This window comes from Benincasa hispida, chromosome 4, assembly GCF_027475165.1.
Source record: "Benincasa hispida cultivar pf3 chromosome 4, pf3_genome.v1.1, whole genome shotgun sequence".
Taxonomy (NCBI): Eukaryota; Viridiplantae; Streptophyta; class Magnoliopsida; order Cucurbitales; family Cucurbitaceae; genus Benincasa; species Benincasa hispida.
In genome coordinates this window covers 53,763,658-53,786,290 of record NC_143481.1, presented here as the reverse complement: position 1 = coordinate 53,786,290, position 22,633 = coordinate 53,763,658, and the positions used below count along the sequence as shown (strand labels likewise).

Here is a 22,633-nt window from a genome sequence, read left to right as displayed (position 1 = left end):
AGGAAGGAGAATATTTGTTGGAGCCAGAAGATGGAAGTGAAATGGGCTAAGAAGAGGGATTTTAATTCTGCCTTCTTCCATAGGGTGGATAGTGGTAGAGGAAACAAGAACTGCATAGGTCTTATAATCAAGGGCAATGGTTGTAGTACGGGCAATGATAAGGAGGTGAATGTTGTCGGTGTTTTCTGACCTGTATAGTCCTGCTGTCTTGCCAAAACCATTTGTTCAAGGCATTGATTGGTGTCCCATCTTGACCAGAGAAGGTGGAGAGATGGTGGCCCCGTTCACTATGGAAAAAATTAGGAAGGCGGTTTGGGAGTGATAGGAATAAGTCCCCAAGCTCGTACGACTTCTTTATGGCTTTTTTCCAAGATAATTGGAATCTTCTTAATGGGGATTTGGAAAATGTGTTTAAAGAATTCTTTGAAAGAGGCATCTTGAACTGCTCCCTTAAGGAAATCTTTGTTTTGTCTTATCCCCAAAGAGGAAAATGCAAACAGGGTCAAAGATTTTAGACCTATCAATCTCACAACCAGTGTTTAGAAGATCATTTCAAAGGTCTTGGCTAATAGGTTAAAGAAAGTGCTCCCTCCGACCATCTCTGAGGCTCAAGAAGCTTTTGTTGTAGGGAGACAAATTCTTGATTAGGCCCTCACTATGAATGAGGCCATTGAGAGCCAAGAAAAAGGAAGATTTGATTTTCAAAATCGACTTTGAGAAAGCCTATGACATGTTGACTGGAATTTCTTAGATAGGATGATGGAAAAGAAAGGCTTCGGGGATAAGTGGAGAATGTGGATGTAGGGATGTGTTAGGAACGTGAATTACTCCATCCTTATCAATGGCTCTCCAAAGGGCTCGATTAAGGCTTCTAAAGGCTTAAAATTAATAGAAGTAAGTGTCAGACATCCAGGAAAAGCTTAATAGATGGGCTAGTTTTGTTGGTTGCGATGTTGACTTCTTTCCTTCATCCTATCTTGGTTTCCCCTTGAGGTAATCCAAGAGTTATCTTGTTTTGGGATCCCCCCTTGGAGGAGATTAGGAAGAGATTGGCTTCGTGGAAGAAAAGTTTTTTCTCCAAAGCTGAGAGATTGACGATTGGATTGGTGTTGAGTGGTATCCCCATTTATTACTTTTTGCTTTTCAATGCCCCTATTTCAGTTTGCAAGAGCATTGAAAAACTTTTGAGAGACTTCCTCTTGGAAGAGGTGGAGGAAGGGCAAGGGTCTCGTTTGGTTAGCTGGGATGTCGTGGGGAAGCCCGTGACTCAAGGAGGGTTAAAGATTGGGAATTTAAGGTTACACCACAAAGCTCTGTTGGCTAAATGGATTTGGCATTTTGCACTTGAGCCTGAATCCTTGTGGCAAAAAGTTATTGAGAGTAAGTACAGTCCTCATCCCTATGAATGGGTAGTGAAAGAGGTTAAAGGCACACATCGAAATCTTTGGAAAGATATTTTTTCTCATCCCCCTTCCGTTGCCCACTTGTTTTTTGTATTGTGGGAGATGGTAAGAAAACATCATGCAGACTATTTTAGTTTTAGTTATAATAGTTTATATTTGAGATGTAAACTATTTTTGTTTGGGTAGAAAATAGTAAATACTGTAATAAAGAAGAAAAGAGAGGATGAGTGAAGAATAGTAAATACGGTAACAAAGAGGGTTTTGAAATAGTATTTATTATACTTAATTGTAGATTATAAATAGTTGTATGTACCACTATTATATTTGGTGCCCCAAACATGGAGTGGGTTAGTGGGCTTGATTTTTTTGTATGTCCGTGTATTCTTTGATTTTTTCTCAATGAAAGCAGTTGTTTCTATAAAAAAAAGGATCTATTGTCTTATTTTTATATTTTTGTATCTCGAACATTGGTCTCTTTTTATTATTTCAATGAAAAGTTTTTTTTTCCCTTTTAAAAAAGACAAGCAGTCTATTCAGGAAATGTTAATATTTTAAGAAATCGTTATTGTTATGCATTCTGGCAATATTGAACCTTATCTTCCGTTACTCTTTTAGTTTAACATCTTAGCCATAGATTACTTTTTAATTAATCCACATTTTTTGAACCTTTTTTTGTTAGCCTTGTATTAATCTTGTGACTTCTTAAATATTTCGCTTGTCTAAACTAGATTTTTGCTGTAGCGGTTTTCAATTGCCTTCTTTCCTATTAAAAGATGTCAAGGGTTATTAATGCAAGGCCTTTTCCGTTGTTGATACTCCTGTGTATTGCTATAGTTTAAAGGATCCTCGCCATCTGCTTGCTGGAATAAAATATACAAAAGGATGAGGAAAGTACAACATATTTCTGATGCTGCTGCCGAAAGTAAAGGGGAATTCGTATACAAGTCTGGTTCTGATATGTTTGGTTTCTCCAATCCAGATGTTAAGAAACTCATCCAGGTATACATGAAAGTTCTTTTCCAATATATATTTCTTCCCTTCTTTTGGTGTTGCAATTGTATCATATTTGGTCCGTACCATGTATGATTTCTACTTAAAATTATATTTTTTTCTAAGGAACAAGAATTTCTTTGAATGAATGGAATTACAGAGGAGGAATAACACCTACAAACCAAGGAGCTGTAAATCTTTCTAATTGGCAATAATGTAAGGAAGGGGTACTGACAGAAGTAATTAGAAACAAAGCTTCTAAAACGAGGCTGGACAAACTACAAGGTCCCATATCTCATGTGGATCCTTTTCCCCCTATTCCTGTTGTGTCACACTTGGCAAAAAATATCTCTAGTTGCATTCAACTATAGCACATCTCCCTCAAGTGTTGAACACAGAGGTACATGTCTAGCCTTGCTGGAACATAGCAGGGCGGCAACAACAAACCTAAAATTTCCAAGATTTTTCTTGTGCCTTTGTGTATAATGACGACTTTTTGGAGGAAGTGGTTCTGTTAGCTTCTAAATGGACCTTTATTTGTAATTATTTATGTTACCATCCCTTTGTTTGGTTATTCAAGTTGATTGCAGTTTTGTATATAGGCTCCTAGGCAATTCCGTGGATGTCTTGTCCTCTTTTTTTGGTTCCTTCATTCCTAATGATAGTCTATTTATAAAAAAAGTGAGTGAGAGAGCAGCATCAATGTAGAAAATACAAGTTGCTATTAGGAGCTTCTCTCTAGCTAATTACTTAACAAACAAGCATTGTCATTCAGGTGAATCTACTAAAAAATTAGCCAGTGGAAGTGCGATCAAGTTATGATATTCTAACTCTGTCAGCATACTTTGTTTAAGGCATGATGCTACTTTTATTATTATTAATATTATTATTTTTAACTTGAAAAGAATCAAAATTTTAGTAAAAGTGATCACGTTTTATCATCTCTTAATTGTTACTTTTTCCTTGCTAAATATTGCATATATGATGATGTAGGAGGATTAGGACAAATTTATATTTTTGTCGAAGTTTTGTATTTGTAATAGGATTTTACTTGAACAATTGTTTTGTTTTGTTTTTTTGTTTTGGTGTGTGCGTGCACGCATGTGTTGCATGTGTTATGTTTTTATGAGTCCCTAATAGGAGTCTTTTTGGCATCCATTTAAAAAGGAAAAAAACTCTTTGGATGAATTTCATTCGTGCATACCTTTGGTGCACTTGGCTTGAATGACATGCTTCCATATTCACAAATAAGGAACAAGACCACCAAGTTTCTCTCAGTCTCCCTTCTATTACCTTTTTATCTCTTAATTGGTGTAAATTGGTCTCTTCTTTTTGTAATTATAACTTCTATCTAATCTCATGACTAATTGAGAAATTTTTTTAAAATCCATTGGATAGGATCCACTTTTGTTATTTCATCTCATCAATGAAATTATCTGTTTCCTATAAAAAAAAAATTCTTTTATTATTATTATTATTATTATTTAATTTTAATGTTAGGAATTGGATTTTGCTTGGTTAACATCCTCTATAAATATGTTGCTTACTTATGCTGTTTTTATTGCTTTTTCATTCATTTTGGAGTTTGTATCCGTAGTAATAGACTCTTTTCGTTTTCTTAATGAAATGTTTAGTATCTTGTTCAGAAAAGCCTCTGTAAATAGGAAATGGTAATCTTTTGTATTGGAGAAACCTTGAATATTATTAATATCAGAATGATGATTTTTTGAATTGTTATTGTTGGAGCCTCGGTCTACTAATTGGTAGCCTTCATTATATTTTATTAAATCTTTATTTGTTTAATTGTGCCTTGTTTCACTCCAGCGATAATACTAGCTTTTCAGTATCACTATATGGCTATGCATATCTTGGGTGAGGTGGGGGTTGTATCCTTCATGTCCTTTGAGGAAAACCTAGCTTGCGTACTTTTTCTTGTAAACAAATCTGATGTTTCAAAGTAACTCATTTCTTCTTTTGACAGGGGATATCTAAATCTGGACTGTCTTCTTCCAGATCCTCGGGCAAAGTAGCCTCCAAAAAGTACAAAGATTTTCCCATTGGTTATAGACCTGTTCGTGTTGATTGGAAAGACCTTGACAAGTGCAGCGTATGTCATATGGATGAGGTGAGAGTTGTTTCCTAGGCTATATTCATTTAAGTTCTTTGCCCTTTTTCTCTCTCTTTGAAATGGTAACGTCACTTTTCATTGATAAAATGAAAAGAGACTAATGCTCGAATTACAAAGCAATAATCGAAATAACAACTAGAACTAAGGATCAACAGGTGCACTTGACTATCTCAACTAGATGGACACATTCATAACACCCTCATCACATCCCGAAACAAAATATGACAATTACAATAGAAAATTAAATGTCATAAAGACATGATTACATAGATTGAATGAAAGTATTCCAATTAAGATAGATATCTTTGCTTTTCAATCACTCTCTTTAAAAGTTATATTTTTTTTCTTAACGACGGTTTACTAGTACCTATATTAAAGAGCCTTCATCTGTTGCTGATATGTGTTTTCCTTTTCCTTTTTTCCCTTTTATTATGTATATATGATGCTCGTAGAAAGTAAATGGTTGCCATTTTTATAGTAAATGAAGTATGAAATTGTCAATCATTATGTTGTGGTTTTAAGGGTTCTCTTTCTCCCCCTCAATGAACTTTTGGGTAGATGGGTGCCCTTTCAGTTGCTATTGTAGTAAAAGGTAAAGATCAGTCAATTTCTGTTTCCTACAAAAATGAAGGAAATTAGATACTCATTACTAGAATACAGGAATGAAGATCAAGAATCTTCCCAAATAACTTCGATTCTTTTGTAAACTTTTGGGACTCTGTAGGTGCATAGCCTCAAATGGAGTCCTCTTCATAATTCCCTTTGAATTGCTCCTTTTATTATCATTTTAGATTGGAGAGACCTTTTCTGCAATTCTTCCTTGGCATAGGGACTACTTGTGCCTCTATGGTCTCTTGGTTGTTCTCATTTTTTTTTTCTTTTTTCTTTTTTCTTTTGTGTTTTTTTTATATCCGTGAGTGTTCGGACCATCTTATGCACACCTTGACTAATCTCACGGGACAACCCGCCTGACTCTATGAGTGTCAAGGAAACTCGTAGGATATTATATTTTTTTGAAAAAGGAAACGAGGCTCTTCATTAAGATAATGAAAGACGATACAAGATAATTGTGATGACACTAAAGCAATGTAAAGGGATCGGTATGTGGCCACCATGTAAAAGGATGACACTAAACGATGTAAAAGGATGACACTAAAAGAGCCTTTTCATTAAGATATTATATTATAAGTATGTGACCACCATGGATTGAACCTATGACCTCTTAGGTATTTATCAAGGTCATGCTCCCTATCTTGGTTCTTTTTTGTTTGGCTATTTATATGCATCTTTGTTTTTCATGTTAAATAAATAAAATAATTGAAAATAGGACAGTTGACCTGACTGCATTTTTTCTGGGTTCCTCTCCTAGCTCACACCATAATCTGCTCACCTCATTTTGGTATAGCCTTCTCATATGCGAAACTTTCTTACCAAAACTGCTCACTCACTCCTAATCCAGTTTTTACTGTGCATTAGATCATGTTGAGACTTCTATTATTATTATTTTAAAAAATAAAAATAACCATGCTAGTGAGTCTAAATTTATCCTCTTTGCCCCTTTTTGATGAATAAGCTTCTCTTTTTTTTCACCCTTTACATTTATTTTTCAATTCTGACAATGGTTTCTATTGTCTTATGATTGTCACGGTTAATGCTTTATGTTTTGCTAATCGAGCTTATACTTCTTTTCAATAGGAGTATGAAAATAACCTCTTCTTGCAGTGTGACAAATGCAGAATGATGGTATGTTTCCTCTTCCTTTTCATAATTTAATTTCAAAACCATCTGCAACTATCTTGAAATAGAACTTTTTGATAATCACTTACGAGTATCAACATATTGTTACAAACCAACAACTAGAAAAATACACTACTCTGAACCCAACAGCCTTGAAAGAGAACTAAACTACAAAACTAAACAGAGTCCCATAAATATTATAAGTAACATTGGCCTAAACTTAGGCCCTTTTGATAATGCTTTGATTTTTATTTTTATCTGAAAATTATGCTTTATTTCTCATGATTTTTTAGTATGCTTTCACATCTCTTAATAATAGAATTTCGAAAACTTTTATATATATATATATATATACATATATATAAATATGGCTTACGACCTTACTTGAATGAGATTTGTTCTATAGGTTGTACTGTATCCTTGAGTTCTAAGGAGTTTTCAAAATATGGCTTAGATTTTGAAAACAATTTAATAAATAGACAACAAATCAAATAAACACACATATAAAAGTAATGTTTATAAGTTTAATTTTCCAAAATAGAAAATAAAAAACAAAAGAGTTATTAGATGAGGCTGAAGAAATTGGAAATGGGTTTTCATTGGGATGATTTAGCTTCAGGTTGAAATCAAGAATGATATTGATCCATGAATGCATAAAATATAGTGAATTATAAATGCATACATCATAATATTGATTGTAGCATTTGTTTGAAATGCCACATTCTTAATTTTACTGGTTTACGTGGATCACATTACTTCAGTATACGTGAAATGAAATCTATTCTATGAATTATATATTTATACGTCAACTAGATTTATGAGCTAGTCTGTTTCCTCTGTTCTTTACTTAAACTTTCTACTATCCTGCCTTTCAAAAGCTATTTTATATTTTACTCTTATATTTAATCTGTTATACTTTAGGTCCACGCTAGGTGCTATGGAGAACTAGAACCAGTTGACGGAGTAATATGGTTGTGCAACTTGTGTCGGCCTGGGTCTCCTGACTGTCCGCCACCATGCTGCCTCTGTCCTGTCATTGGTATTTGAATTCACACCATTAAAATATGATTGCTGTATATCATGTTTTTTGGATAGGATTTTTGTATATCAACTTTGAATTATATTGAATCGTCTTTCACTTTTTCCGGTGAAAGCTTGGTTTATTAAATTCATATTCTCCAGGGGGTGCAATGAAGCCTACAACTGATGGACGCTGGGCTCATCTTGCTTGTGCTATATGGATACCTGGTTTGTGAGTTTATCATTAGGAGTTTTCAATAATTGGAAATTACAATATGTATGTTGACTTCTCACATTCTGCAGAAACGTGTTTATCTGATATCAAGAAAATGGAGCCCATTGACGGTCTTAATAGAATCAATAAGGTACCCTTTCGTAGTTTCTAATGTATAAATAACTTGATCCTTAGATTCTTGCACCCTTTTCCCTTTAGAATATTTACCTAGAAACTTCTTAATGCAAAAGTTGGATGTGCTTGTTTATTACTGATGGAAAAAACCTTGATTGAAGATGAAATTCCTTTGGTCTAATGGGGTCGTTGCCCTTTTCTAGAGGCTTTGGTTTGAAAGATATTCTCTTCGTGGTGAAGAACCTAGCAGGGAAATTTTTAGGGATTTAGTTACTTTTTGTCTCCACTTGGTCTTCGACCTCTAAACTCTTTTGTAATTATAGTCTTACTCCTGTTTACACTACTTGGGCTTCCGTTTTGTAACCTGTAGGTGTGTGGGGATATTTCTTCTCCCCCTCTTTTGCATCTTCTTTAAGTTTCTTATAATGAAAGTTAGCTGATGCCATGATGCCCTATAAGCTTTTTAAATCACCACTAAACTCAAAAGTTTAAGCTAACGGGTTGCGGTAAATTTAATTATATCTATACTTCAACATTACCTAAGCTTGAAATCTATAGAGGAAATTTATATTAATTGGAGAGGAAATAATATTGCAACAGTTCAAACACTAGACCTCTTGCTATGATACCATTTTAAATGCCTTTGTACACAAAAGCTTAAGCTAATAAGTTAGGATAAATTTAATTATATCAATGTTTTAACCATCATATTTTCAGCTCATGGTTCCCTTAAACTTTCGTTGAACTGCACGTGCATTATAATTTTTGATTAGAATTCGTATGCAATCCTTGTTCTTTTTGAAAAGCAGAAAGTAGTAAGGCATATTACGTATAATGGACACCATTATCTTCCCATTATTTACCTGGGTGGAGGGATATGCACAATTTTCCTTACTACCTTGTGTTGATGAATACATATCTGTTCTCTTTATTATTTGTGCTTATTTTGCCTTAAATTATAAATATAAGTTGCATAGTTTATGCTTATTTAGTTTTAATTTTATGATATGAAGATCATAGTTGTTTATTTTCTTTTACTGTAATTTCTAAAACAGGATCGTTGGAAGCTGTTATGCAGCATCTGTGGGGTCTCTTACGGAGCTTGCATTCAAGTAAGTTTGTTATTAATTTAAGCATGTATGTGCATGATAGTTGTCCTGATTTGATGGGTGTGTTATAGTTTGAGCTACCATACAGCCAACGGTTACAGTAAAAAAAAAATTCAGCTGGCACAAATATGCACAAGACTATAGTTATAATAAATATTAGTATGCTGAACATCTCTCTTTGGTTGATATGAGATATTTTGACATGTGGAAAAGATTTTTGAGACTTGGCTGTTTTTTCTTTCTTTTTGAAGAAACAATTTTATTGATTGATGAAATGGAGGAGTTGAAACTTTGAACACCTATTGGTGAATTGCAACACAGTTTTCCAATTTGGAGATTAGAAAGGCTGTTGTGATTTACACCAAAAGGAAGCACTAGATAAAAGCCTCTACATTAAAGAATCAAAAGAGTGAGAAATATCTCTGAAAAGACGGTCATTTCTTTCATTCCAAAGCAGCCAGAAAGAAGCTCGAACAAGGACAACCATAAAATTTTTTTAGTACCACCCAAAAAAAAGCTTGGCACGTGTTTGATGCAAGTTTGAATGATAATGGTGTAGCCTAAGAAGGATTAAGCAGAGTTTTCTCCAAAAGTCAATTTAAGATCTTTATTAGAATGAAAGTGTGTCCAATACATGTGGGAAACTCCCCCATTTATAAGGATTAATACACAAGTGAGGGTAAAAGAGATTTACCTAAGATTATCCTAATCCTTCATATCCCTCAAAAAAAAAAAAAAAAAAAAGAAAGAAAGAAAGAAAGAAAAGAAAACTTGTCCATAAGTTTTAATCAAAATGAATTTTTAAAAAAAGAACAAATAAAAATCTTTAACATCAAAATACGTTTTGAAAACATGAAAGCAATATGTCTTTGGGACAATTGATTGAGTACAAATAATAGTGTGTTTCGAGCCTTGAGGGGAAGACTGCCCATTTCAACAAAAGAAGCTTCCATGTTATTAGATGAGTCCATTGAAGAAGAAAAATGAGTGGGTTAGGTGGAATATCATGTATCGTGGAAGAAAAACTCTTGAACAAAGGCTGGCCAAAGTTGAAATGGGTGGATGGGTTTGGTTAGTTTGTATTTAGGCTTGGTGGGATTATTGAAAAAAATGATAAGGGTCGAAGTTGGGTTAGGTTGTGCAAACGCCGAGGCAACAAATTGAAAACACGTTTGGTGGGTGTTGAATCTAGTCGTGTAGGTTATGGGTTGAAGACCTAATTTTATGGAAATTTCAATAGAAATATTGATTTCGATGGATATTTTTGGAAAAATTATATATAAAAAAAATAATAAAAATAAATTTGTTAAAAGATAGAAAATAGAGAACACTAAGTTTACGTGGAAAATCCTAGAACAAGGAGAAAAAACCACGATAGAGAGTCTTTTTATTATTTTAACATAAAATGAAAGTTACAAGAGAAGCCATATTTATAGGCTCTAGCAAGCCCTAATGCTAAAAAGGAAATAAACCTAGGGTAAAGTAAAATATTAAAATACCCTCGGGGCTATAAACTATCAACAAAGCCCTTTATTTCTAACACCCCCCTCAAGTTGGGGCGTAGATATCAATCAGACCCAACTTACTAAAACATGAGTCAAAACTTTGCTTGAGTAATCCTTTGGTGAGAACATTAGCAACTTGTTGACTAGATGGAATATACGAAATACAGATATTGCCATTATCTAGTTTTTCTTTTATAAAGTGTCTATCAATCTCCACATGTTTCGTTCTATCATGTTGTACAGGATTATTGGCTATGCTTATAGCCACTTTATTATCACAATAGAGCTTCACAGGTAAAACAATGTCTTGGTGAAGATCATGCAGAACTTTCTTCAACCTGATTTCTTCACAGATTCCCAAACTCATAGTTCTGTATTCAGCTTCAACACTACTTCTAGTAACAATACTTTGCTTCTTACTTCTCCTAGTAATTAGGTTACCCCACACAAAAGTACAGTATCTAAAGGTAGACTTTCTGTCCATAATTGATCCTGCCCAATCAGAGTCGGTATAAGCCTCAATGCATTTCTTGTCAGTTTTCCTGAACATCAGACCTTTACCCGGAGGGCTTTTCAAATATCTCAGAATCCGATTCACAACTTCCATATGTTCTTCGTAGGGTGCCTGCATAAACTGGCTAACAACATTGACAGCATAAGAAATATCTGGTCTAGTTTGAGATAAGTAAATTAGCTTTCCCACTAGACATTGATACCTCTATCAACAGGAACTTTGTCAACAGAATCTCCCAGTTTCGCATTGAATTTAATAGGAGTGTCGGTAGGTCTACATCCAGTCATACTTGTTTCTTTTAACAGGTCAAGAGTGTATTTCCGTTGTGAGAAAGAGATCCCTTCCCTTGATCTTGCCACCTCCATTCCAAGGAAATACCTTATATTTCCTAGATCTTTGATCTCAAACTCGTCAGCCATTTTCTTTTTTAGACTGTGCAACCTTGAGGAGGTGACGATTTTTCCTTTCAGCCATCCCATTCTGTTGAGGGGTATAGGCACATGAGCTTTGGTGGACAATGCCTTTAGAGGACTATAAATCACGAAGGATATGATTAAGGAACTCATGACCATTATCATTACGAAAAATAGTAATTTTGGTGTTGAATTGAGTTTCAACAGTTGTGTAAAATTGTTGAAATATCGATGAAACCTCAGATTTATCAGTGAGGAGAAAAATCCATGTAAGACGGGTATGATCATCAATAAAGGTTACAAATCAACGTTTCCCCGATGAGGTGGTAATACTCGAGGGACCCCAAACATCACTATGAATAAGGGTGAAGGGCGGAGAAGGTTTGTAAGGTTGAGACGGAAAGGTGACCTTATGCATTTTTGCGCGAATGCATACATCACCAGACAGAGAAGAGACATCAACTTTATTGAATAAATGAGGAAATAAATATTTCATGTATTGAAAATTTGGGTGACCAAGGCGAAAATTCCACAACATACAATTTTTTTTGAAGTTGAAAAATAAGAAGACAACAAACTAGTCCTATAACAGTTCCTAGAGGAAGCGTCATCATCAAGGAAATAGAGTCCCGTATTGTGCCGGGCAGTGCCAATTGTCTTCCCTGAGCTCAAGTCTTGAAAGAAAACATTATCTGGTGAGAAGGCAACTTGATAATTCAGATCTCTAGTTATCTTAGTAATAGATTAATTGTAAGATATTTTGGATACATGCAACATATTCTGTAAAGTTAAACCATCAAAAGGAGAAATATGATCCTTGCCCGCAATAGGAGCAAATGACCCATCTACAATCCGAATCTTTTCATTACCAACACTCGGAAGATATGATAGAAAATTATCAGAAGATCCAGTCAAATGATCTGTAGCCCCTGAATCAAGTATCTATGGTTTCTTACCATTTATGTTGAGGAGACTTAAGGATTGAGAGGTACCCGATTGAGCAACGACCCCAAGAGAAGAGACACTAGGGTCACTTTGGCAATTCACTTGAGGTTGTGACTGGGAGGCACTCGCAGATTCACTCATAAGAGCCCGATCAGGATTGGACTTGTCATTTGGTGGACGTCTTCTGCCATTGGTGGTCTACCATGTAACTTCTAGCACTGATCTTTCGTATGCCAGGGTTTCTTGCAATGTTCACACACCAGGGTCTGTTTTCCATTTTGCTTATCACTATCAGAACTAGATAATCTCGCATTGAAAGCAGTAGAATCAGCAGCAGTTACAGTCGTGATGTTCATAGCACTAACTTTGTCTTCCTCTAGACGAGAGCACACTTCCATAAAAGAAGGTATAAACCTTTGTCCTAGTGTATGGTCTCACACTACATCGAACTTGGAGTTCAAACTGGTTAGGAAATCATAAACACGATCAACTTTCTCAATCTTGGAATACTGAACACCTCCACAAGGATAATCCCAAATAATTTCACGACACAGGTCCTTCTCCTGCCATATTAGGGACAATTTGTTAAAGTATGAAATGACATCCATCGTCCCCTACTTGCACTCTTGAGCTTGTTTACGCAAGGTGTAAGGACTTGCATTCTACCTCTTAGAATATAATTTATGAACTGCGTCCCAGATATCTCAAGCAGTCGCAACGTATAACAACAGTTTCCCTATCTGAGGTTCCATACTATTAATCAACAGTGATCGAAGCAGAGAGTCTTCTCCTTTCCAAATGCGCTCCTGAGGATCCCTAACCTAGGTCTTGGTATCTCACCAGTTAGATATCCGAACTTTTGACGCCCCTCAAGAGCCATTTTGATGGATTGAGACCAGGAGAAATAATTTTGACCATTCAACTTCTCTTGTAATTAACCCTGAGGAATTTCCCATAGATCCAGACAAACAATGTTTGTAGTAGTTAAAGCAGGGAAAGAGGTTACCGGATTCTCTAAATACATCGGTAGACCGGAAGGAATGTCAGAATTCACTGTACTAGAATTTAAGTTTGTGGAAGCACCTAGGGTTGCTCCAAGAGCAGCGATTTATTGCAGAAAACTTGCCAGAAGATTAGCCAACTGTTGTTGAACCATTATTGGAGATAAACCAATTAAATCTTAATGTTCATAACTAGGTGGCGCATGATGAGGAAGGCCCGACGGCTACAGGTAGGTTGCTTGCGGTTGGAAGGGAAAAGGAGCCGGGGATTCTCGGTGGCTGTGAAAGGCTTGTTGCCGCGACAAGGGATTTACCTCTGTGGTAGGCGAACAACTCATCAATCTCGGCTTCAAGGTGTATGTTTCGGCTATTCACAACAAGGTTGGAAGGATTGATAGTGGCGACACTCAGGGAGAAACTCCGACAACATTGTGAAAAAGGGCGGCGACACTAGAGATTCCATCAAAGGGTCGGCACGAGAGTTGAACGGATATGCAAGGACTAAAGATACCAATCAACGACGGCTTGGACGACAGTAGCAGCGGTGGTGGTCAAAGGCCTTATCGGCAGTTGTGGCGGAAGTGGGGTTGGTGAAAAACTAAGGTTATCTTGCACCGGTTGGTTTTCGCCGATGGTGGCTAGGGTTTCGTCACCATGCTTTGATACCATGTTAAAAGATAGAAAATAGAGAACACTAAGTTTACGTGGAAAACCCTAGAACAGGGAGAAAAAATCACGATAGAGTCTCTTTTTATTATTTTAACATAAAATGAAGGTTACAAGAGAAGCCATATTTATAGGCTCTAGCAAGCCCTAATACAAAAAAGGAAATAAACCTAGGGTAAAGTAAAATACTAAAATACCCTCGTGACTATAAACTATCAACAAAGCCCCTTATTTCTAACAAAATTTAAATTAGTAAATAAACATTTTAAGCTTTTTAAATAATTTAACATGTCTGTTATTTATATTATATTTACATTAGTGGCATTTTGTTGCTTATGTTTTATGTTTAATGGATTTTTCTATGATATAATGGAAATTTCGACTTACCCTTCATGTTGATATCGAATCCATGGAAACATGTAAATATCGATGGAAGTATTGAGATATCGACAGAAAATTAATATTATAATTATCTCTCTCTTTTTTTTTTTTTTTTTTTTTTTTGCGCTTTCAAATAATGGTGTATTAGACAGGGTTTTGGAGTAGTTGACACAAATGTCAGTTGGCTAAGAAAACTTTAGTTATTTAGACAAAAAGTAATATAATTTTTTGACAGAAGTATGTGGTTATGACAAAGTACCCGATCCCTGCTTTACATTTATTCATATTTTTACTTTAACCGTATCCTACTTTGTAACAGTGTTCAAACAATACTTGTTATGTAGCATATCACCCTCTTTGTGCACGAGCTGCTGGTCTTTGTGTAGAGGTATACTATCCATCCATTTGCTAACGCTTGTTTGCTGGATTATTTATTTATTTTTAAAATTTATACAAACATTTGCCGTAGTAACTTGTTGATTTTCTTTTCCTTTTCTTTTTTGTATTTTCAAAGCTTGAGGAAGATGACAGGCTCCATCTACTTGCTGCGGATGAAGATGAAGAACATCAGTGTATTCGATTACTTTCCTTTTGCAAGAAACACAGGCCACCATCTAATGAGCGTTTAATGGCTGAGGATCGTATAGGGCAAGCTGGACAGCAGTGCTCCAATTATACTCCACCATGCAATCCATCTGGTTGTGCTCGTACAGGTTTGGCACTTTTAATTGTTGAATTAAATTTGTGATTAGTTGCATCATTGTTAGAAACTGCAGGTTTACTAGTTTTGCTTCTTTCTTTTGCGGGGTGTTCTTTTATCGAGAGTTTTAACTGTTCTCTTATGGTGAAATAACATATTTGATCCCTATATTTTCCTTTACTATATTCATTGAAGTAACAATTTAGTCATTGAACTTTAATTTTCAAGATTTAGTATATGTACTTTTTCTAAGGGATGCTCCCTTAGAAAAGGTAAGGAAAAGGCTTGCTTCGTAGAAGAAAAGCATTTTCTCCAAAGTTGGGAGGATGACGTTAACTAAGTGGGTGTTGAGCGGAATTCCCATCTACTACTTCTCTCTTTTTTGTGCTCTTTGTCGGTTTGCAAAGATAGTGAGAAGCTCATGAAAGACTTTCTTTGGGAAGGGGTGGAGGAAGGAAAGGAGTCCCATTTGGTTATCTGGGATGCAGTCGGGAAACCTATGAATCTGGGAGGGCTAGAGCTCGGAAATTTAAGGTTTTGTAACAAAGCTTTGTTGGCTTAACAGTTATGGTGTTTTGCCCTTGAGCCCGAAGCTTTGTGGCAAAAGATTATCCTGAGCAAACACGGTCCCCAACCCTTGAGTGGGTAGCAAAGGTACACACAAAAAATCCTTGGAAAGACATTTCTCTTCTGCTTCCCTCTTATTCTCATCTTATTTTCTATATCGTGGGAGATGGTAAGGAGATGTATTTTTGGGAGGATCATTGGGTGGGGGATAGACCCCTATCTGCTGCGTTTCCTAGGCTGTATCATTTGTCTTCTTTGAAAAATTGCTTTGCGTCGAACTTCTTGGTTTGGTCAGGTAATTTGATCTCTTTCTTCTTTGGCTTTTGTTGGTCTTTGACCAATAAGGAAATGAATGAGGTGGCTTCTCATTTTGAGGGTTTTAATTTCAAGATCGGGAGGATGGATGTGTTTGTGTTTGGAGTCTTGACCCGCTTGCGGGTTTCTCTTGTAAGTTGTTTTTCAGGTTTTTGTTGGATCCTTCACCGTCTCTCGAGTCGGTCTTTGATGTCTTGTGGAGGATCAAGATTCCAAAGAAGGTTAAGTTCTTTGTTTAGTAGGTTTTGCTTGGTCGTGTGAATACGTTGCATAGAATTTTGAGAAAGATGTCTTCGTTAATGGGTCCCTTCTGTTGCATTCTTTGTCGGAAGGTGGAGGAAAGTATAGATCACCTTTTTTGGGAGTGTCAATTCGTGAGATTCGTTTGGATTTGTTTTTTTGCAAGAGTTTGATATCTCGGTTGCTCGTCAGGGGGATGTTTGGTTGATGATCGGGGAGTTCCTTCTCCATCTGCCTTTTCGAGAGAAAAGCCAATTTCTTTGATTTGCTGGGGTGTGTGCTTTATTGTGGAATCTTTGGGAGAAAGGAACAATAGAGTGTTAGGACGTGGAGAGGGATTATAGTGAGGTTTAGTCGTTGGTGAGATTTCATGCATCTCTTTGGGCTTTGGTTTCAAAGGTCTTTTGTAACTTCTCTCTAGACATTATTTCTCTTAGTTGGAAACCCTTTCTTTAGTGGGTTTTTGTGGGCTTGGTTTTTTGTATGCCCTTGTATTCTTTTATTTTTTCTCAATGAAAGCAGTTGTTTCAATCAAAAACAAAAAAAATATGTACTTCAAATTGGTAACAATTTAGTCTTGGAACAAGTGTCACAATTTTGTTGGTATAGTTTAAAATTTGTAACCCAATGTGAAGAATCTAATCAAAATTAAGTGTAGGTTTTCATTATGTAATAATTTAGTCTTCTTAGTTTATTAAGAAATTTGGTCCCCCTTTAATTTGTTGATCTACATGCATATATAAGCAATTTTATTATTAACGTCTTTCACATTGGGACTACTTGGACGACTAAATTGTTACACACTAATGTTTGAATGGACAATAGATTAGATGAAGCCCTGTCGATTAGCTCGTCACAAATTGTTACAGAAGTTCCTGGACTAAATTGTTACTAATGACATCTTTCCCTTGAACAAAGGAATGAAGCTCTGTTAAACATTGCTTTGGAGGTTTACCCAAGAAGGGAATAGCCTATGGAGAAGGAGAAGGGTGGTTGTGCCATCCATGGTTGGATTAATAAACCCTGAGAGGGTTGGCAAGAGGCAAACGGTGGGTTGATGTTGACAATAGTAGAGATGATTTTTTGAAGTCTTTCAGGCTGTAAAGTGGCTAATGGCACTTATATTCATGTTTGGGAGGATGCTTGGGCTAATGGCACTTTCAGATTTTCTTGCCCTTTCATCCAGAAAAGGGGCTCCAGTTGCAGATTGTTGGTGGGTTGAATCCCAGAACAGGGATTTTAGGATTAGGAGGAGACTTTTGACAGAGTAATCCCTAGATTCACCGTAAATTTCAACTTTTTCCTGCTCGGTAGTTATGGAGGAGTTAGAAATTTATTTTACTGGCTATCAAAATAGCATATCTTTGGAATCTAGGGGAGAAAGAAATAACTGTATCTTCAATGACAAGTCCTATTCTGTTGACAGTTTTATAGAAATTGTTTTGCTGTTCTCCCCATAATATGTTCTGTTGGTTCACATCGAAGTGTTCTATCTTTGATATATTGTCCTCTTCTTGGCAGAGCCTTATAATTACTTTGGGAGAAGAGGGCGCAAAGCACCTGAAGCCGTTGCTGCTGCATCCTTGAAACGATTGTTTGTTGAAAATCAGCCTTATATAGCGAGCGGTTATTCCCAACATTTGTTATCAGGAAACTTATTGCCTTGCATTGGAGTTCTAGGCATGAAATTTTCACTTCAACATTTGAAAACTTGTCAGCTTGATCCTCGAAACATACTTTCCGTGGCTGAAAAATACAAATTTATGAGGGAAACGTTCAGGAAAAGACTTGCATTTGGTAAGGATTAAATTGCAAAACCCTTTTTTCCCCTCATTTTGTGTTCTTGTAGGTTTTAACTAATTCAGCCACAATTAGGAAACTGCGTTGGTTTCCATTAGGAAACATTTGATAATAAATTTTTATTAATTCAGTCACCATTTTTTTTAAGAAAACATATTTATCTTATTCAATTAGTTTCATGTGTTTTTTCTTAATGAGATAAAACAATAATCCTCACTTAACAAAAAAAAAAAAAAAAATCATTTCAATTCTTGTACTTATTGTTGTGAATGCATTAGCAAGTTTACTTCTATGCCCAAAGGAAACTCATTTTAATTCTTGAACTTATTGTTGTGAAGCAAGTTTACTCTTTTTGTTAGATCCACCAGGAGTTTAGAAGGAGTTGGGAAGTAGGAGTTGTGAACTCCACTCCTTGTTTGGTCTAAGGAGTTTGTGGATTCCATGACTAAAAAACATCAATTTTATACTTCATCAACTTTTTACACTGTGGATCTCAAGAGTTCACAACTCCCTAGACTTCATAACTCCTTGGAGCTCACTATTCCACTCCTTGCCCCAAACACCCTCTATATGATTGTACGGAATAGTTTACTTGAGGATGGATTTAACAAGTTCTTATATCTATCCATCTAACTGCTTATCTAAAAAAGATCTATCCATCTAACTGGCTTTCTTTCAATTGAAACCTCTTTTGGCTCTTTAGGGAAGTCTGGGATTCATGGATTTGGAATCTTTGCTAAGCATCCACACAGAGCAGGGGATATGGTAAAAACAATGTTATTCTCGTTTATTGTTCCTTTTTCAGTAAGTATATAAAATTTGATTTCTTTAGGTAATCGAATACACGGGAGAAATTGTTAGACCTCCCATTGCAGACAGGAGGGAGCGGTTCATATATAATTTACTGGTGGTAAGTTCATCAGTATCATTAATCTGTTTGTCGGTTTCATGTAGTATCAATCATATGTCACACCCATGCAATAGAAGTTTCACCATTTGGATTTAGAATGAGTTTTCTTGATTGATATATTAAGTGGGTTGTCTTTTCTTTGATCATGTTGATTACCATATTTCTTTTTTTATATCGGTCATGATTTTTTAATTTGAATGCATTGGTGTTGGGGTTTGGGGTTGGGTTTTTTTTTTGTGATAAAATATTCTTGTTTGTGGAATAATTGTAATGACCCGACTTTCTAATATCTAACTAGGGCGTTACTACATGTATGCATGAGCTTGACAGTATATTATTTGTAGAGAGGTTTGGAAAAAAAGAAATAAAATCTCTATTTCATTTAATAAAGCTCTAAAACGATAACTTATTGAAAACACATGAACAAATTAAGCAAATAAAAATAAACTAACAAATGAACAAATAAAATAACCAGGAGTTTTAAATACTAGATCCTAACCAAATCATGTCTAACTAAAAGAAAACCTAAGTGTGGAAGGAAGCCAAGTCCCAACGGCCAGGTCATGGGTTCTCCTTGTCATTCGCCGTCTGGTCTTTTCCCATACTTAAAACACATAAAGACGAAAGAATGAGTATATATATACCCAATAAGCAACCTACTATTGGGCTCACTAGGTGATATGTTAGTCTTCCTATCGAGACTTGAGTGCACAGTGTCATAATCCGGTGGCTGGGTGAAGTGGTTGATGGCAATGGGACCAAAGGCAGCGACGATAGGACCAGAGATGGTGGTGTCGGTGTTGGGAGTAGAGCTGGTGGCGTTAGGGTTCCTGATCGATTGCTGTTGAGGATGTATTTGCAGCGATCAAAGATACCGGTCAATGGTGGTCTGAATGGCAGTGGCGGCGGCGGCGACGGCGATGGTGTTGGTCGGAGGCTCCATCGACGGCTGTGGCGGAAGTGATGTTGGTGCAACATTAAGGTTATCTTGCACCGGTTGGTTTTCGTTGATAGCGGCTAGGGTTTTGTCACCATGCTCTGATACCATGTTAAAAGAGAGGGAAAGAGGAGACACAAGATTTACATGGAAAATCCTAACCACGATAGAGAGTCCGTTTTATTAATTTTTTATATAATATGAGAAATACAAGAGGATTCTTATTTATCAGTTCCAACAAACCTAAATACAAAAAAGGAAAGAAAAATAGGTAAAAGTAAATAATATAATACCCCCGAGACTATAGACAATCAACTAAATCCCTTATTTCCAAGAGTCACAATTAGTCTAACATGGTCATAATCATACAATCATAATCTTAAGTCATGCTTATGAGTTTTTAGAACAGTCACAAAGTCCATCAATTATTCAATCATTGCGACATTCACATGAAATCATAAATTCCCATGGCATAAACACAGGCCCCCCATAGCCCCACATCAACCCAACATAGCGAGTCATAACATTTTAATCCAAAATACATGATACAACCACATACTTAACACCATTTAAGTTCGAGGGTGAATCGACAGTAAGTAGCTTACCTTGATATTAGGTCCAAAGATGACAGCAAAATAAACCCATAAGATAACCTTTCTTCTAGCTTTTCCAACTTGGAGTTAGGTTCTAGGACAAAGGCCAAATAACTCTAATTTAACCATCAAACCCAAATTCATTCATAACAATATTTTAGAAGCCTTTTAATTTCACTTAAGTAGCAACTTGATCCAAAACGTCCCCTAAACTCGCAAGTGATCCAACTTGAACATAAACCAATAATTAAGGGTTAAAACCAATCCTCAGACACTGATAATGTTCCAAATTATTCTTCAAGACCAAAATCACTCACCAAAGGAGTGCCAAAATACACTTGAGCTTGCTGAACGATACCCAATGGTACAAGAAAACTAATTTGATGATCCAACTTTGAAGACAAATCAAGAATTAACCCAAATTCAGTGGATAAATAAGGTTTAAACAAGAATCCTTCAAGAACGTCCAACCTGAACCAAAACTCACCCAAAATTCCACAATTCACCGGCGACACATGGAGGAAATCGAGCGGCGATGCGTGTGTGTTGACAACGGCCAGTGCGAAACAGGTTTGGAACGGCGACTCGACAATGCTCACGGCCGGTGAAGGGGAACCTGGCGGCGCAACCCACGAACGGACGACATTGGCTGGCGGACTCGTACGCACACAAACTCACCGACTTGCGTGTGAACCGGATCTGTCAGGCGGATGGGCTTCGATTGGCAAGGGGGTGCGGCGTGGCTTCGTCAGGAGGTGGTCGTCGACGACAGCGTGACATGCGTTAGTGTTGTGTGGGTAGCGGCGCTCGAAGCGTGAAGGGGAGAAGAAACCGGGGGGGGGGGTGTGCTGTCACGATGAAAGAAGAGAGAAATTTCCCTTCTCTCTCTCTCTCTTTTTCTTTTGCCTTGCACGCTTAACGAGACACCCCTAATATATAAATAAAATTTCTTTAAAAACCCTAATTTCTCCCCTTTCCCCAAACCAAAATATATACGTTAAAAATTTGTTTCCTCCAATAAACATGCATAAATAAAATTCCTCACTTCAACCCCAACAATTAAAATTCCAAACCAAAATTAAATTCAATTCTCAATACTTAGAATTAAATTCATGTCTTTTACCAAGATTAATTTAAATTGATTTAACTAAAATAAACAAATTTCAAATCTCTAAATTTCGAAATCCAATCACGAATAATTCAAGATAAAGAAATGCAATTTCTTGAAATTTGGCTTAGTTACAATAATCACTGGTTAACTTCACTCGTGTATTTCTCAAAGCACATCTCATCTTATGTAATCAACTTGATTATTTTTTTGCTTAAGCTTAAAAGGAGTAAAATTCCTTGACAATTACGATTTGTTTGCTGCCATTTAATTCATGTAGTGTGCTTGTTCTTTGATATAGTTGAAGTAGAATAAAATTGTTTTTCACAAAATAACCATACTTTGAGATTAAATACTTACTAGCGTTAGTTTTGTTTCAGCTTTCTTGTAATCTGACTGTATTAAGGTGTTCTTGAGTTGTAACCTCGTCTAATCAGGCAAGTTTTTCTCAAGGATATAATTGACTGTTATGATTCGCTTATGAGGGGGTGTAGTGCAAAGGCCAGCTCCTTAGGGTTTCTTCTTAGAGAGATAGTACTTAACACTAAACGGAAAAACTATAGCATTTGGGTTTTTTTTTAAAAAAAAATTTAATTTTTTACTTCAACCATGCATTTTTTGCTTCAACCACGCTTTATCTTCTTGAGATATATATATACACACTCACATGCATACATAGATATACTTGTACATGTAGTGCAGGTCGAGCTTCCAAAAAAACTGTTCACTTGAACTGGAGCATTTGGAAAATATTTTCTTTAAATTGGTTTTTTGGATGACCTAAGTGTTTGCTTTTGGATGATCGATGAGTGGCAGACAAACCTTTGTGACTTGTTCCCTCGATTTTACTTTCTTTCGGATGAGAAGCTGCATTATGTGGCTTCGGCGTTGTCTTCTCCTGACCAATCTTTTTCAATTTCTTTGGACTTTTGTTGCCCTTTCTCTAACAGAGTTGTGGTCGAGGTGACAGATCTCAACCTTATTGTTCCTAGAGGAGGGATGTCAGGATGTCCCTTGACCATGCTAGGGAGTTGCTCAACCTTATTGTTCCTTGAGGAGGGATGTTAGGATGTCCCTTGACCATGCTAGGGAGTTTTCTTGTCATTCCTATATAAGCTTTTATCCTCTTTCCAGGCTTTGGTCTTCTCCTTTGTATGCAAGGTACAAATTCCAAAGGGTTTAAGGTTTTTGCTGAGCAGGTTTTACAGGGAGAGTTAATACCTTAGGTCATGTCCAAAGGCATTCCTCCTTTATCTTGCGTAGGAAGCATCATGAGGATCACTCATTTGTTGTGGGAGTTGA

The 22,633-nt window shown here is 36.2% G+C and overlaps 1 protein-coding gene across 4 annotated transcripts in view; it reads left to right on the top strand.

Annotated features, from left to right (window-relative positions):
- The window catches only part of LOC120075405 (histone-lysine N-methyltransferase ATX2-like), a 31,025-nt gene that overhangs the window by 5,537 nt on the left and 2,855 nt on the right, over nt 1-22,633 (top strand). For 3 of the 4 annotated variants that reach the window (XR_016529357.1, XM_039028778.2, XM_039028780.2), the window contains 12 exons: nt 2,238-2,402; nt 4,375-4,518; nt 6,217-6,264; nt 7,180-7,297; nt 7,441-7,506; nt 7,582-7,643; nt 8,683-8,739; nt 14,481-14,549; nt 14,676-14,874; nt 17,505-17,780; nt 18,487-18,548; nt 18,616-18,693. Coding sequence is in view for 2 of the 4 variants with exons in the window: in XM_039028778.2 (XP_038884706.1) it covers nt 2,238-2,402; nt 4,375-4,518; nt 6,217-6,264; nt 7,180-7,297; nt 7,441-7,506; nt 7,582-7,643; nt 8,683-8,739; nt 14,481-14,549; nt 14,676-14,874; nt 17,505-17,780; nt 18,487-18,548; nt 18,616-18,693 (1,344 nt within the window). In the remaining 2 variants the exon portion in view is untranslated. Of the gene's footprint in view, nt 1-2,237; nt 2,403-4,374; nt 4,519-6,216; nt 6,265-7,179; nt 7,298-7,440; nt 7,507-7,581; nt 7,644-8,682; nt 8,740-14,480; nt 14,550-14,675; nt 14,875-17,504; nt 17,781-18,486; nt 18,549-18,615; nt 18,694-21,711; nt 21,769-22,633 lie in introns of all 4 variants that reach the window. The other variant, XR_016529358.1, reaches the window with a different exon arrangement.